We start from the raw sequence: 12,883 nt of genomic DNA, 5'->3' as shown, positions 1-12,883 counted from the left end.
TCCTCTGAAATGGAGCATTGTTCAGCTGATGCTGTGCAGGACAGGAACGCTGCGCTGTGACCGGCAATGAAAAACGACAATACAGCCGCAGAAGGGTTTAAAATGGGAATGCACAAACGCTAAATAGACACATGCAAAATCCGGATTGCCAGACCTGAGAGAGCTATAAATGATCTTCATACATAAGAATTTAAACTTTGGTGAAACAAAACGTGCATCAGAACTTTCCATCATAAATTAAAGTGCTTGATTTTAAAAGTCTGCAGTTTGAATATCAATTTCCAAGATGAATGGTCGGTCAGTGAAGTCATCTTTTCAGAAGGTTGCCGGGGCCTGTCCCCGTCCTTGGTGTGATTTTTATTTAGTGAGTTACATTTTTTTGGATCAGTGGAGGAAGAGGAAACTCCCGTTCACAGATTTTGTCGTAAAATATTCATCAGGACTTTTTTGTGTGATGACTCTCCCACACGACTCAAACGAGGCTGTGGAGGACTGAGCTTTGTCGGGTATCTAAGACGTCTAATCCTCATCACCTTGTCTTCCCCCTCCCTCCTACAGGCCGGCTCTACGCCATGCAGACGGGCATGAAGCTGGACAGTAAAACACCAGAGTGCCGAAAGTTCCTGGTCAAACTGATGGACCAGCTGGAGTCGGTGAGTTACTCTGACAGTTTTTACGGTTGTGATCTATACACATCACCATCCGTTTCTGAGTTTGGTGTTCTAAGGGCAAAGGTCAAAGTCACGATGACCTCACAACACATGATGTCATCTCATGATTTAGAACAAATACAAAAGGATTGATGTCAGCTTCAAATTTTAATGAATTAGGGCCACAAAATAAACAGCACACAACTCACATCCTAAAAAGGCAAGCTGCATGACTCTGAGAAGAGACCCAGATTTTTCCCCTGTTGCTCTGATTGCTCGCTCCATTCATGGCCTTGGTTTAAGTTGATATACTGCACTGGCGGTTCCAAACCTTTTTCAACTCATAGCCACAACCCTGAACAATACAGAGGCCACATGGGCTATTAATTCCTCCCCTTGCTGACCAGTTATTGGCTCTCATGCTTCGTCATGAGCACGGAGGAGATCATGACGTTTGTTGTTGTTTTGTTCTGCTTGGCTGTAGCTCAGGAGATGAAGCAGGTCGTCTACAAATCAAAAGGTTGGTGGTTCGAGCTCTGGCTCCTCCACTCTCTACTGTGTTGAGAGTGAAGATCCTCAGTCTGTGAAATCTGTGCTGCTTGTGTCAATCACAGTTCTGTGTGGGAGCGAACAGGTGATTGTGGCTGTGTGATAAGAGCAGACAGGCAGACGTTTAAATGTTCATCTTTTGAGTCGGGAAGAAACGGCAGCTGTCAGAAACAATATCGTCATGAATAATTCTGTCGCTGCTCTGGAGCCTTCCATTTATTCCTCAATTTCACAAGAAGGGACTGTTTGGGATGTGGCTTCATTAGGCTGCTGCAAAAATCCTGTAAATCCAATTCTTTCAAGTTTCTGTCTTGCTCATTGATTGCCTGAAATGACCTAATGCAGCCCTCACTTTCAGCACGCTGAGTTAAATCAGCTGATGTCGATATCGCTCGCCTGCTGAGGCACAGAGGAAATCACTGGATACTCTTCCCTTTACTCGAATGATTAAAGCTCAAGTTTCTGATTTGTTTAGACAATATTCCAAAGAGGTTTTGGGAACAGTTATTGAGTTACAATGCTGGTTGATGTGGTGGATTGAATGGTAGAGCACAAACCACAAAGGCTCCTAACCGGAGCTGGCCTTTTTCTGGATGTCATCCCGCCTCTCTGTCTTTCGTGACACTCTCTGACACTCTAGCTGCCTGAACGAAAAGGAAAGTGGCCGTAAGGATAACTGAAATTCAACGACACGCTGTGAATCACGAGGAGATTCTGGCTTCATGCTGATCCACTGAGGAATAACTGTGTTTTGATGGTGTTATCAGCATCCATCAGCATCCAGAGGTGTTTCAGGTTTGATGTGGAAAACACCGTCGTTACACGCAGGCGGAGCTGCTGGCTGCCTCTCATGTCACAGATACTACAGATGGATGAATGGCTCTTTTCTTACAAAAGCTCAAATGCTGAGCTCCACTGCAGCGCACGCACACACACACACACACACACACACACACACACACTAAAAGGCTTGACATTTGCCTGTTGTTGATCAGTGGTAGTGCAAATCGTGTGGGTCTTCTCAGAGGTTTGAGGTTTCCTTCCTCTTCCTCGGAGATGTTAAATACACCACAGTTACCAGCATCCGCCCGGGGGATCAGTGCGAGTTTTTAAAATCACCTCCTACAGGCCGGATGATAACTATTTTTAAAAAATAAAGCCGGAGATATAAAATGATAAAATCAACAAACATTTGCACAGTTTGTGTTTCATCAATTCATATTTTGTAAAAGTTGGCACTTGCAGTGTGAGGTTATGCTTCGATGTGTGTGTGTGTGTGTGTGTGTGTGTGTGTGTGTGTGTGTGTGTGTGTGTGTGTGTGTGTGTGTGTGTGTGTGTGTGTGTGTGTGTGTGTGTGTGTGTGTGCATGCATGCACTCTTGTTAGCTGTTTCTGATGTTGCCTGTGAGTTGTGTTGAAACAGGTCACACCTCCCATTATCAGTTATTAGGTTATTAAATGACTCAACATGTTTAACATTGGAATCAGTTTAAACTGACATTAAACTTTAAATCCAACTTCTGAACTTTGTGGTGCTGTTGAATTGAGTTGTGTTATACTTGGAGGTGTTTCTAATATTTAGTCTAACCTTGTTGGTAAAATATTCAAAGCATCGACCCAAGCGGGTGACTCAGTCTGTCCTGGTGACTCACCCTGCTTCCATCTTTCCGCTCCCCTCCACCTTCCTGGATCGGAGGCCGCTCAACAAGCTCGACTAGTTAATCAAGGCCCAGGTCGTCGCAGAATACAAATGAATGGACGCGTTTCAAGGTGGCGTTAGAGATGCTTAGACCAGATTGTTGTCCACATAAGATCTGTATCCAGAGCAGCAGTTTCAGTCTGACCTCTTTATGGCCGTCTGAATGTCTCGCCCTGTTGACCCTGTTGACCCTGTTGACCCTGTTGACCCTGTTGGTATTTCCCTGAAGTGACCAATGCTCTGGGGTTGAGGGTCAGTTCAGGCCATCCATGGATCTGAAACCATCGTACTTTAGAGGTTAATGTCACTGCTGCCAAATCAGTCCAAGATTTGGAGAGTAATTCAAGAAACCTCCCAGAGCTGAAGTTACGAATGCAGGCAGCCTCATACAGATCACGACTGGAGGGGGGGGCCCCCTTTGTGGACTGAAGCCTGGAAGAGAAATGCCTGATGGCTCCTGGCCACACAGCCTGGTTGTACTTATCCTGGAGGACTGGGTGTGCCTCCACAACTTGGAAAGTTGGACTTGAGGGCCGGGTGCTTTGCTAACGGGGCATCAGACAATATTGGGTATTGGTATGTTTTATTATTATTAAAACCACAATAAACTTTATTTATGTTGCTCCTTTTTTTTTAAGGTGCTTTGCAAAAGAAATTAAACCACAGTGGAGAAATAAAATAAGAACATGAGCACATCACCCCTGACTGTCAGAACACACACATTTCATTTTAAAGGTTTGTAAAACAAATGCATCCATCAGTTCAGTGTTGCTTATTCAGGACGACCAGTGCCATGAAAAGCCTTTTCTTCTTTTTGTGCTCAGGGATACCCCAAAGTTGTTTTTATTATTTTTATTTTGCTGTTGTTGTTGCATATTCCACTTTTTTATGAACTGTTGCCGGTAGTTGTGAGTCATTTGAAGAGAGTGAGTGAGTGAGGACTCAAACCACAGCGGCCTCCCTCTCTTCCTCTCTCTTTCCCCGATGACCTGGCTCGTACCTACGATACACGTTGGACTCATTAAATCCATTTTCCACCGTTGTCGCCGACTCAACTCTCCGAGGCTCTGCTCTCACTGGGATGGTGGAAAATCACTTCTTTGGAAATCAGTTTCATATGGTGCAGGGCGGGAAGTCAGCCGGCGCTACCAGTCAGAGGCTGCTAAATTTAGCCCCAACTTTAGCTCCATCTAAAAATACACAGAGGTGTTGAAGAATGTTATGATAAAGAACGATGGCCACACGTTTGCATGTTTCTTCTTTAACTGCAAAGTATTAGTCTACAGCATACATTGGCAGAGAGAAGTAATGTTTAACACGTGCTGTGACTCATGCAGCTTCTCTCTCAGTAACACCTGCTCTGGGATTTTAGATTGCTGTTTGCTATATTTCATCAGGCTTGTTTGGTAAAAATACGGGTACAACCGTATGTGACTGTGCTGTGCTGGCAGCGACTTTCACCTCGCTGCCATTTTTAATTAGCCAATTAATGACCCCTTCAATGAAAGTCACCATGTCCATAAGGTGTCGTGTTATTTATTCATTCTCTCTGTCATCAGCATGATTGACTGTTTCCAGCTTGAAATGCAGTGAACCAACGACCGTTTTGTTGTGTTGTATGTGTGTTGTTTTAACTGGACACGGATACAAACTATATGAGATAGTCATAAATCTGCTGCAACAACTGAAGACGCACAAACTGTGACTCATGTTGTAAAATCCATCACCAGCTTTATCTCACTCTCACTGATACACTTGACCGTTGCAACTTTGGGTGTGTTTTGATTAGCGCTCACTAAAAGTTTGACCTTTCACAATAAAAGCCAGAGCTTGCTCCCTATCAGTGGATGTGTGTCTGAGTGATTGTGTGCTTTCCGTTGTTTTCCAGATGAAGAAGGAGCTGAGTGACAACGACTCCATCACTCAGGAGGTCGTCGGTAACGCTCACATCGAAAACTACGCCTTAAAAATGTTCCTGTACGCCGACAACGAGGACCGATCAGGACGATTCCACAAGTACGAGACTTTGTTTCACTTCTTAAATGAATCCTGTTGTTGTTTCCTTTCCTTTTACTTTTTATTCTTTCCTTCTGTCTCATCCATCTGGTTTCTTTCTTCTTTTCCATTTCTCATTCTTCTTCCCTCTGTCCTTCACTCCTTTCCTTCTCTCCTTTTATCTCCCAACCTATCCTTTCCTTACTTTCCTCTGCTCCTCAACTTCTTCCTTTCAATCAGTGCTTTTGTAAAAACACCCTTCTTATCTCCTCTCCTGTTGTCTCCTTCCTGACTCTCCCCTCTGACTTATTTCCTTTCCCTCCCCTCCTGCCTCCTCATCGTCTCTCCATCCTTACTCTCGTCCCTCTCTGCCGACTGTTAATTCAAACTTGGTCCTCGTTATAAACCTCTTTAATTTTGCACGTCTCCTCCCTGCCAGATAGTTTCATCACCCAAGTAATCACACAGCCAATGACAGTCATATCAGGCAATTTTTTATAACACACAGCGTGTCATTGTCACATCCTTTCAATCTATTTGTCGCTTAGCAACTGGCGGGTGATGTGCAGCCTCTCGCTTTGTGTGAAAGTGACCAAATGAGTTCCCGTGATCACATGTTCGTCTGCATTTGTGTGTGTGACAGCTCAGAAAAGGATTTTGTGATTTATTGTCATCAAGGTCTTGTTCGCTGCAGCAGAGTCGGTCGCTGTGAGTCGGATCAAAACATGTTGCCACCTTCGGGCCTGTTGCACGGCTCGGTGTGTGTGTGTGTCTTTGCACGAGGACGTTGATGATTCAGCAGCTCCTCCCCTCTCCTCAAACCACAATCATTTCATCTCCGTCCGCACTTTTCCATCCACACTGGAGCTCCAAAGAGGCCGTAATAAATTCTGCAGCACAGATTATTTGATCCTGTTGTGTAAAATGACACCACCTCCACAAACCTACTGAAACAACACTGAAGGAAAGCGTGTAAATTCTCACCGTTAGTTTCAATTAACTTCTTCAAGCTCACCGTGTTGTCTTTGCTGAATTTCAACTAAAACATTTGGAGCTTCTTTAAAAATCCCAAATGAAAGTTTGAAAGTGAATTCTTAAACAGAGCAGCTCATCCAAAATCCATCAGGATGAGGTCCTTTATTTTATTTTATTTCTTTTCGTTGAGGCTTCATTGTTTTTTTTGGATGAATCATGTCAAACTTATTGTGCCGAAAAACTGTCTCAACCTTAACGATCTTATTGAACACAGCTGCTGAGAGCCATTATTTGATTATGAACATTTATTTGAGACTCCACCGTACCTGGCAGACTGACGGTCTTCTCAAAGTTATCCTGTTACACAGATGAACTGCAGCAGCAAAGAAGTTTTGCAGGAATGTGGAAACTCTCCTTCACCAGTTGGTTTGAACGACTGTCACCTTCTTGATTTGTTTGTACGGAGAAGAATGAGGAGCTGAGGAGGAGCGATGGATGGATCTAACCTGCTCTGTACTCTGTCCTGATTGGGCGGTTCAGGCTGTCAAACACACCAAAGCTGCAACCCCTAAGCTTTCACCTCTACATCGTGTTGGGAAAACAGCGACTTATCAAATTCAAAAGTTTAACTGAGTCTTAAACATCTGCTTCTTTTTAACTATCTGTGACAACGTCCCGTTGCGTTTGGTTCAACTTTTCTTGGCTGACAGCGAACTGAATGACTGAGAGTCACAATGAAAATGGGAAATGTGTGAAATTTGTGAAAAATCCTCTGAATTTAAAGATCAGTAATTGAGGAGGAGCTAATCGATTATTGCTCAAATCTATAGTTCTTTTAAGGTTTCTGATGCTTCTCTAAGGGAACATACATGTATGTTGGTTTGAATTCAGTGTTGATCCATGAGGAGTGGTTCGGTTTCCAAGTTTTTAAGGATGAATCAGTTGAACCTGAACCGAAACAAGCAGTCTGGTGGTCTTTTCTTTGACTAGGTCCTTCCATGGAAGTTTAATATTTGGCGTTGTCGGCAAAAGTGGTTCTTCTGTGGCTCAGGAAACCGAGTCAAACAATGTGGTTGGTTACCTGCTGATGAAATGTGTGAGGATGTTATTGAATTTATGGAATATGTGATAAGAGTGTTTCGAAGGGAATTCTCTGAAAGCCTGGATGTTCTCACTGGTGGACTGGACGTGGTTTCAATCACGTACAGGCCACTTTTCTGTAACCTTTTCTGAAGTGCTAATTCATTTTTCCATCAGCGCATTCCGTGGAAATGGATGCGCTGTTATTGTATAAAATGGGTCAATCAGATACAAGAAGGCAGAGGAAGTGTTCAGAGATGATGGTCGTCTAGGAGGGGAAGCTGAATCATCAGCCAGATGTGATTATCAATATATAACTGAGCAGATTTCAGGAGTACGGAGAATTTTCTCTTCGACACTATTTCACTGTGTCGCTGAAGGTTTGAGAAGTTAGTAAAACACTAACAGAGGTGGTCAGTCGGCTCTGGAATGTGCCGGGCGGACAAAAAAACAAAAAACTTGAATGTTTCAGAATAAGGAAGCTTCAGCCAGTTTCTGTGTTCGGTGTTAACGTTGAGCTCCTGAAATACTTCTGTCTTGTTGTCATTCCTTTGTGATATCACAAAGTTGAACAGCTTGTTTAAAGGCACTTTTCTAAAGGCATTTCTGAGCCCTTTGATATTTTCACTGTATTAACATTGAACTTAGACCAAAGCAGACTTGGAAATCTCACTTTGCACCATATGGAGCCTTTAAAGGGCTGAATCATTCACAGTTTTCAACATTTTCTCTCAAGTTCCTTCCTCTTATCATCTTTAATATGATAAATGGAGTATCCTGACAGGAAACATCTGGGAATGAAATAAATCCTGAGCCAAAATAATTTTTACGTGTTTCATAAGGAAAAGCTACATTCCCAGAGAGGGAGCCATTTTCCTTTTCTCAGATTCTTTCCCTATTGAAGGTGTAAATTTGCCCGGTGTCGTGTTATCTACATGTAAAACCACCAATTAATTTTTTTAGCTTTGGCTTTGGAAGGAAGGAAAATAAAATGATTATTCATCATGATGAATTTTACAACTTCTTTCACATAAAAAAAAAAAAAACAGATCTGATTTAAAGCCACGGGGCATAACAGAAAATGTTTTCTGCAACAAATGGAAAAGAGAAGTTCTTTTCAGGGTCAGCTTAATGGAAATGCAAGATTTTTGTAGGACTGTTTCTCCGGTGACACATAAAAATGTCTTTTGGGATAAACAGGGTACTGCAACAGGAAGGTGGGCTTCCCTCCCTGTCAGTAAGTGTGAGCGGCTGGTGGCAGGTTGTGGAGGATGAATGGATGCAGGTGATGTTTGTGGTGTAAATAAGTGTTGAGCAGCGCTCTGTTTCCAGGAGCTATGTTCAGGATTGGGTAATATCTCTGTCCCGCTGAAGGTGACGGGGGCACAAACAGCCTGTGGTTTTACGAGAAGCAGCGGCCCACGCTAACAGGAGCCAGACCTCAGCGAGTCGTTATGTCAACCCTGGACACACAAACACACCGATAGGCACATATACACAGCCATAAATAACACACATGTTCTGGGCTTCAACACGTACACACACATGTTGAAGCCCAGAAGTCAACGTTTATGGGAAAACTTTGATGGAATAAGAAACTTCCTCCAACATGTTAAAAGCCACTGCTCAGTAGCTCACACACTGCGCCACAAGGAACCCATTCATATTCCCTGCCTTAAATGTGTGTGTCTGTGCGTGTCATGATGGGAAATTACCCCAAACCAAGTGCCGGTAAATCTGGGCTGGGGCTAATACTTTAAACGTTGCAGTCAGAGGTGCAAGGCTGAGCTTTTCTGGGCTTAAACTAATTTACCAAATCACCTCACACTCCTTCATGCATCTATAATGTGTTGCTGAGTAAAACGAGCTAATAAAACAACGTAATTGGTGTTTGATTTCATCATCAGATTGAATATAGTGTGAGAATTGGTTCTGGTGATATGTTCCAGGATCTGCTCTGCATCTCTATCTTCCCGCTCTTTATGATCGATAAAGTGAACCGTAAAACATCTTTTGTGGTCACTAATTCCACTTTGCAAAGCCTGGCACCCATTGCAGTGGTTACCATATGTTCAGCTGCGTTGTTCCAACATTATAGTCCGTTAGTCAGATTTGACGCTGCAGTTGTGACAGAACGTTTGTGTGTGTAATTTCTCCGTTGACGGCCATGTTCATTGGAACACGCCGTATCTAATGTGTGCCACGCTGCAGCCTGAAGTCGTGGGGCGTCGTCAGCGGCGCTCATGTCATCTGTCACGTCCCGCCCGGACCAACACTTTGATCTCATGCAGACAAGAGTATTAAACCCAACAACCAAAACTCCTCGTAGTGGTGGGAACTGACAGCTCAATCAGCTGTTTGACGTGGAGATCACATTACAGTAAACTAGCTGCCTACTTACTACTTTACCTGCTAATGACTGGGAATGTAACTGCTTTCACCTCACGTACAGTTTAACAGCGCTCAATGGCAGTTTCCACCCCCCCTCCCCTTTTTCTTTTTTTTTAATTTAAATGTCCCTTTTCATAAAGTTATTGTTCTATCAACTAAGAGGATTTATTTCACTCCAGGAAAACATCCCTTAAAATTCTGATTATCATATTCCAGATAAACTGGAGAGGAAACTTTAAGACTCATCATCCACCAAAGCAAGCCGAAACCTAAAGGGCCCCATTTCACACGAAGCTAGACGTCCAGGTGGTCTTTGATCAGAAATCAGGTCCAGGTTCTAAAGTCTCAAAGGTCTCAGTTCACAGAGAAGCTGAACCTTAAAACCAGCCGTCAGGACTTTGGGAACATTGTGATGTCACAGCCATTGCCTTTAGCCCCGCCCAACCATCCAACCCAAACCCTGCATGTTTTTTAAACCACAATGAAGTGATTCTTCTGTGTTTCTGTTCAACATGTTAATAAATGTGAATCATGAATATTCATAGAGTCCATCACTGCTGAGCTAGCTGGTCTCTGTGTGTGTGTGTGTGTGTGTGTGTGTGTGTGTGTGTGTGTGTGTGTGTGTGTGTGTGTGTGTGTGTACGCTGTGGGATGGGATCACTCAGTGTTGACCCTGATTCATGCCAACACACACACACACACCAGGTCGGTCCAGCACGATCAGCTGTAGAAACAGGACATCTCTGTGGTCTGCTGGTCCAGGACAGATGGTGACTTGTGAGAAATTGGAAATAAAAGTTTTGGTTTTATTGTCCATTATACACGCAGAGCGGAGTTTTGTGCTTCATAGCAAATGATTTTTATTTTACATCAGATCTCAGATTCTTCACATGGTGAAAGTCAAAATACAAAGCCAGAGAAAAATGCAGGAATACTTTGGATGCTTGGCGAAAAACGAAAAAACAAACTGAACTAAAGGTCACTTTGTTTTCCTTCCTCTCCTCACCCTCTTTTCCTCCCCCAGGAACATGATCAAGTCTTTCTACACAGCCAGTCTGCTGCTGGACGTCTTGTCTGTGTTTGGGGAACTGTCAGAGGAGGTAAGATAAAGAACTCACCAAACACACTATGATACCAAAAACTGTCATTAACCAAACCCCTGAAGAGACCAAAACCAAGACAACATCTGTCCTGAGTCTTTCCCAAATGATCATGTTTTATTTAAATTGGTCTGTTGTCTGGCCAAAGACTTCTCCCTCCAATGAGTTAGGTGCAAATCGCTTCACCGCTTTTTTTGGACTACTGCTGACAAATCAACAAAGAAAAGTGAAAATAGAAGCTCCTAGCTGAAATAGAATAAGACATGATGAGATGATAGTTAAAGATATGAATGGATGGTCCCATTTTATGAAAGACGGTGACTGTACGATCCAGCTGCAGCTCTCCATTCTGTCGCAGAAGCCATTAAAACATCAGCAGGACATTTCCATTTGTACCGTTGGCCATTAAGGCCTTGACGGACACACACATGGACAGACACACACCAAGTCTGCCGTCAGACAATGAGTCCTCAGAGCGGTGGGCGGTGAGTGCTCTGTGTCCTGACAGACCGGAGCGATTTGGTTTCAGCCGGTCAAAAGAGGTTTTCAGCAGCTTCCCACCTGAGCTGAGTGGAGTCAGGGAGGAGGTGAGCCGGCACCGTGTTATGTAACGCTGTCGTCCATCAGGAGCTCTTATTCTCAGTGACAGATTTCCCTCTGGACACTAAACTGTGTGTAATGAGCAGCAGAAACCAGGTCCAAACCTCTGTGTTGGCCGGAATCCGCTGTACTGAGGCGCCTCCGAACAAGAAACCGAATCCCCGACTATCCCACCTTGAACAGCGATCCTCTGATCTTCCCTCGGAGAGGAGGAAGATGGAGGAGGATTTCCTCACAGAGGTTTAATATCCCATTAATCCTCATACTTTCCGTACTCATAGATCAGATTTACTGTAGCAAATCCAGACAGCAATGAAATGTATTCTATTTATGTACCTGTTAAAGTTTACAGCTGTAGAGGCAACTCTCAGTTAAAGATCCTTGATGAGAAACGCAGGACAACGCTTGTCCTCACATTTTTCAGACCTTGGCTGAGGTAAGGGTATGTTGTAAACATACTGTTTTATTCAACCTAAATGAGATTTTTCTCACTTTTTCCTCTGAATTTAGTTGTTTGCTTTTTAATTGAAGGACGTCACGCTGAGTCACCTTTCTTTAGAAATTTCAAACTGGTGGTATTAAAACTTCCCATTTGGTGGGATAATATCACATCAGCGTTGCGCCTCTAAACGGGGACTAAACAAACACGGACTGACCTCGCTGCTCCACTATGCCATTGTTTCTGAGCTGCTGCTGAAAACAGGCGCTTATCTGGTAGGAGCAGAAATTTCTCCATTCATTCTTATCAGCATCGTGTCAGAGTAAATCTCTTCCCTCGCCTCTCAGCCTCCTCAGCTCCTGGCACCTTTTGGACATTCTGCCTCCTCCTTCCTGTATCCTTCGCCACCTTTAACCACATTAGCCCTCTCCTCGCTGCACTAACCATCGCACATGTTAACACCTTTAAAGGATACATTATTGTGCACGTCACGCCCAAACGCCTCGTGTCTCCCATCTCTAACAAATTAACAACAAACCGATCAAATAATTATTCAGAATTGAACGTCTTCAATTTTAAACTGACCTTTAACAGCCAACAGCTACCAGATGTTTGTTCCTCTGTTTAAAACATGAAATGAGTGTCTAATTTTTTTAACGACCAAACGTTCTTTTCAACATCCTCATCCTTCATCTTTAGGGCACAGTACAGATATAAATAAATTATATCAAACCTCTCCTCTAACGTTACCGTTTCCAACCTTTCATCGTGAAACTAAAATCTCTCCAACCTTAATTCTCACGTGATTAATTCCTCTTCCATGTCTACATAGAGCACCAGCGGCCACTTCCCCCCGTACATACTCCGTTGACCATTATAATCCCATAACCTACATTTTACTTCCTGTTCTCCCAACATCCCTAACACCCCCCTGTTATGTCTCTCTGCCTCCTCATCTGACCTCCTTCAGAACATCCAGCACAGGAAGTACGCCCGCTGGAAGGCCACCTACATCCACAACTGTCTGAAGAACGGGGAGACCCCTCAGGCCGGGCCCATCGCCATGGACGAGGACGAGGAAGCAGGTGGGATACGACGATACGGCACCAAAAACACGCACTTATGTGAACGCACACATCGCGGCGCTCCCAGTCACAAAACCCTCCTCAGCTTTCTCTCCTGAGCTCGCTCTTTAAAGAGCACTTCCTTTGGTTGACATTGTTTTGTCTGTGTGTGTGTGTGTGAGAAGCTCGGTCACGCATTGTGTACCTTATCGGTTCTGGGACTGTTGCAGGAAAGCCCTGCGGTACAAACTGCAGACTTAAGGAGATTAGAAGTGAAGAGAGAGTCGATTAGTGATGTAATGTGTTCTTAAGTTTGAGCTCATGTGTCAAAAGAATGTCATT

The 12,883-nt window shown here is 43.7% G+C and overlaps 1 protein-coding gene across 2 annotated transcripts in view; it reads left to right on the top strand.

The window, feature by feature from the left end:
* The window catches only part of vta1 (vesicle (multivesicular body) trafficking 1), a 33,937-nt gene that overhangs the window by 5,550 nt on the left and 15,504 nt on the right, over window positions 1-12,883 (top strand). For both annotated transcript variants that reach the window (XM_029496854.1, XM_029496853.1), the window contains exons 2-5: window positions 559-653; window positions 4,786-4,913; window positions 10,363-10,438; window positions 12,448-12,562. In XM_029496854.1, the coding sequence (XP_029352714.1) occupies window positions 559-653; window positions 4,786-4,913; window positions 10,363-10,438; window positions 12,448-12,562 (414 nt within the window). The remainder of the gene's footprint in view (window positions 1-558; window positions 654-4,785; window positions 4,914-10,362; window positions 10,439-12,447; window positions 12,563-12,883) is intronic.

Source organism: Echeneis naucrates, chromosome 24 (genome assembly GCF_900963305.1).
Source record: "Echeneis naucrates chromosome 24, fEcheNa1.1, whole genome shotgun sequence".
Lineage (NCBI taxonomy): Eukaryota > Metazoa > Chordata > Actinopteri > Carangiformes > Echeneidae > Echeneis > Echeneis naucrates.
This window is presented reverse-complemented; position numbering and strand designations above follow the sequence as displayed.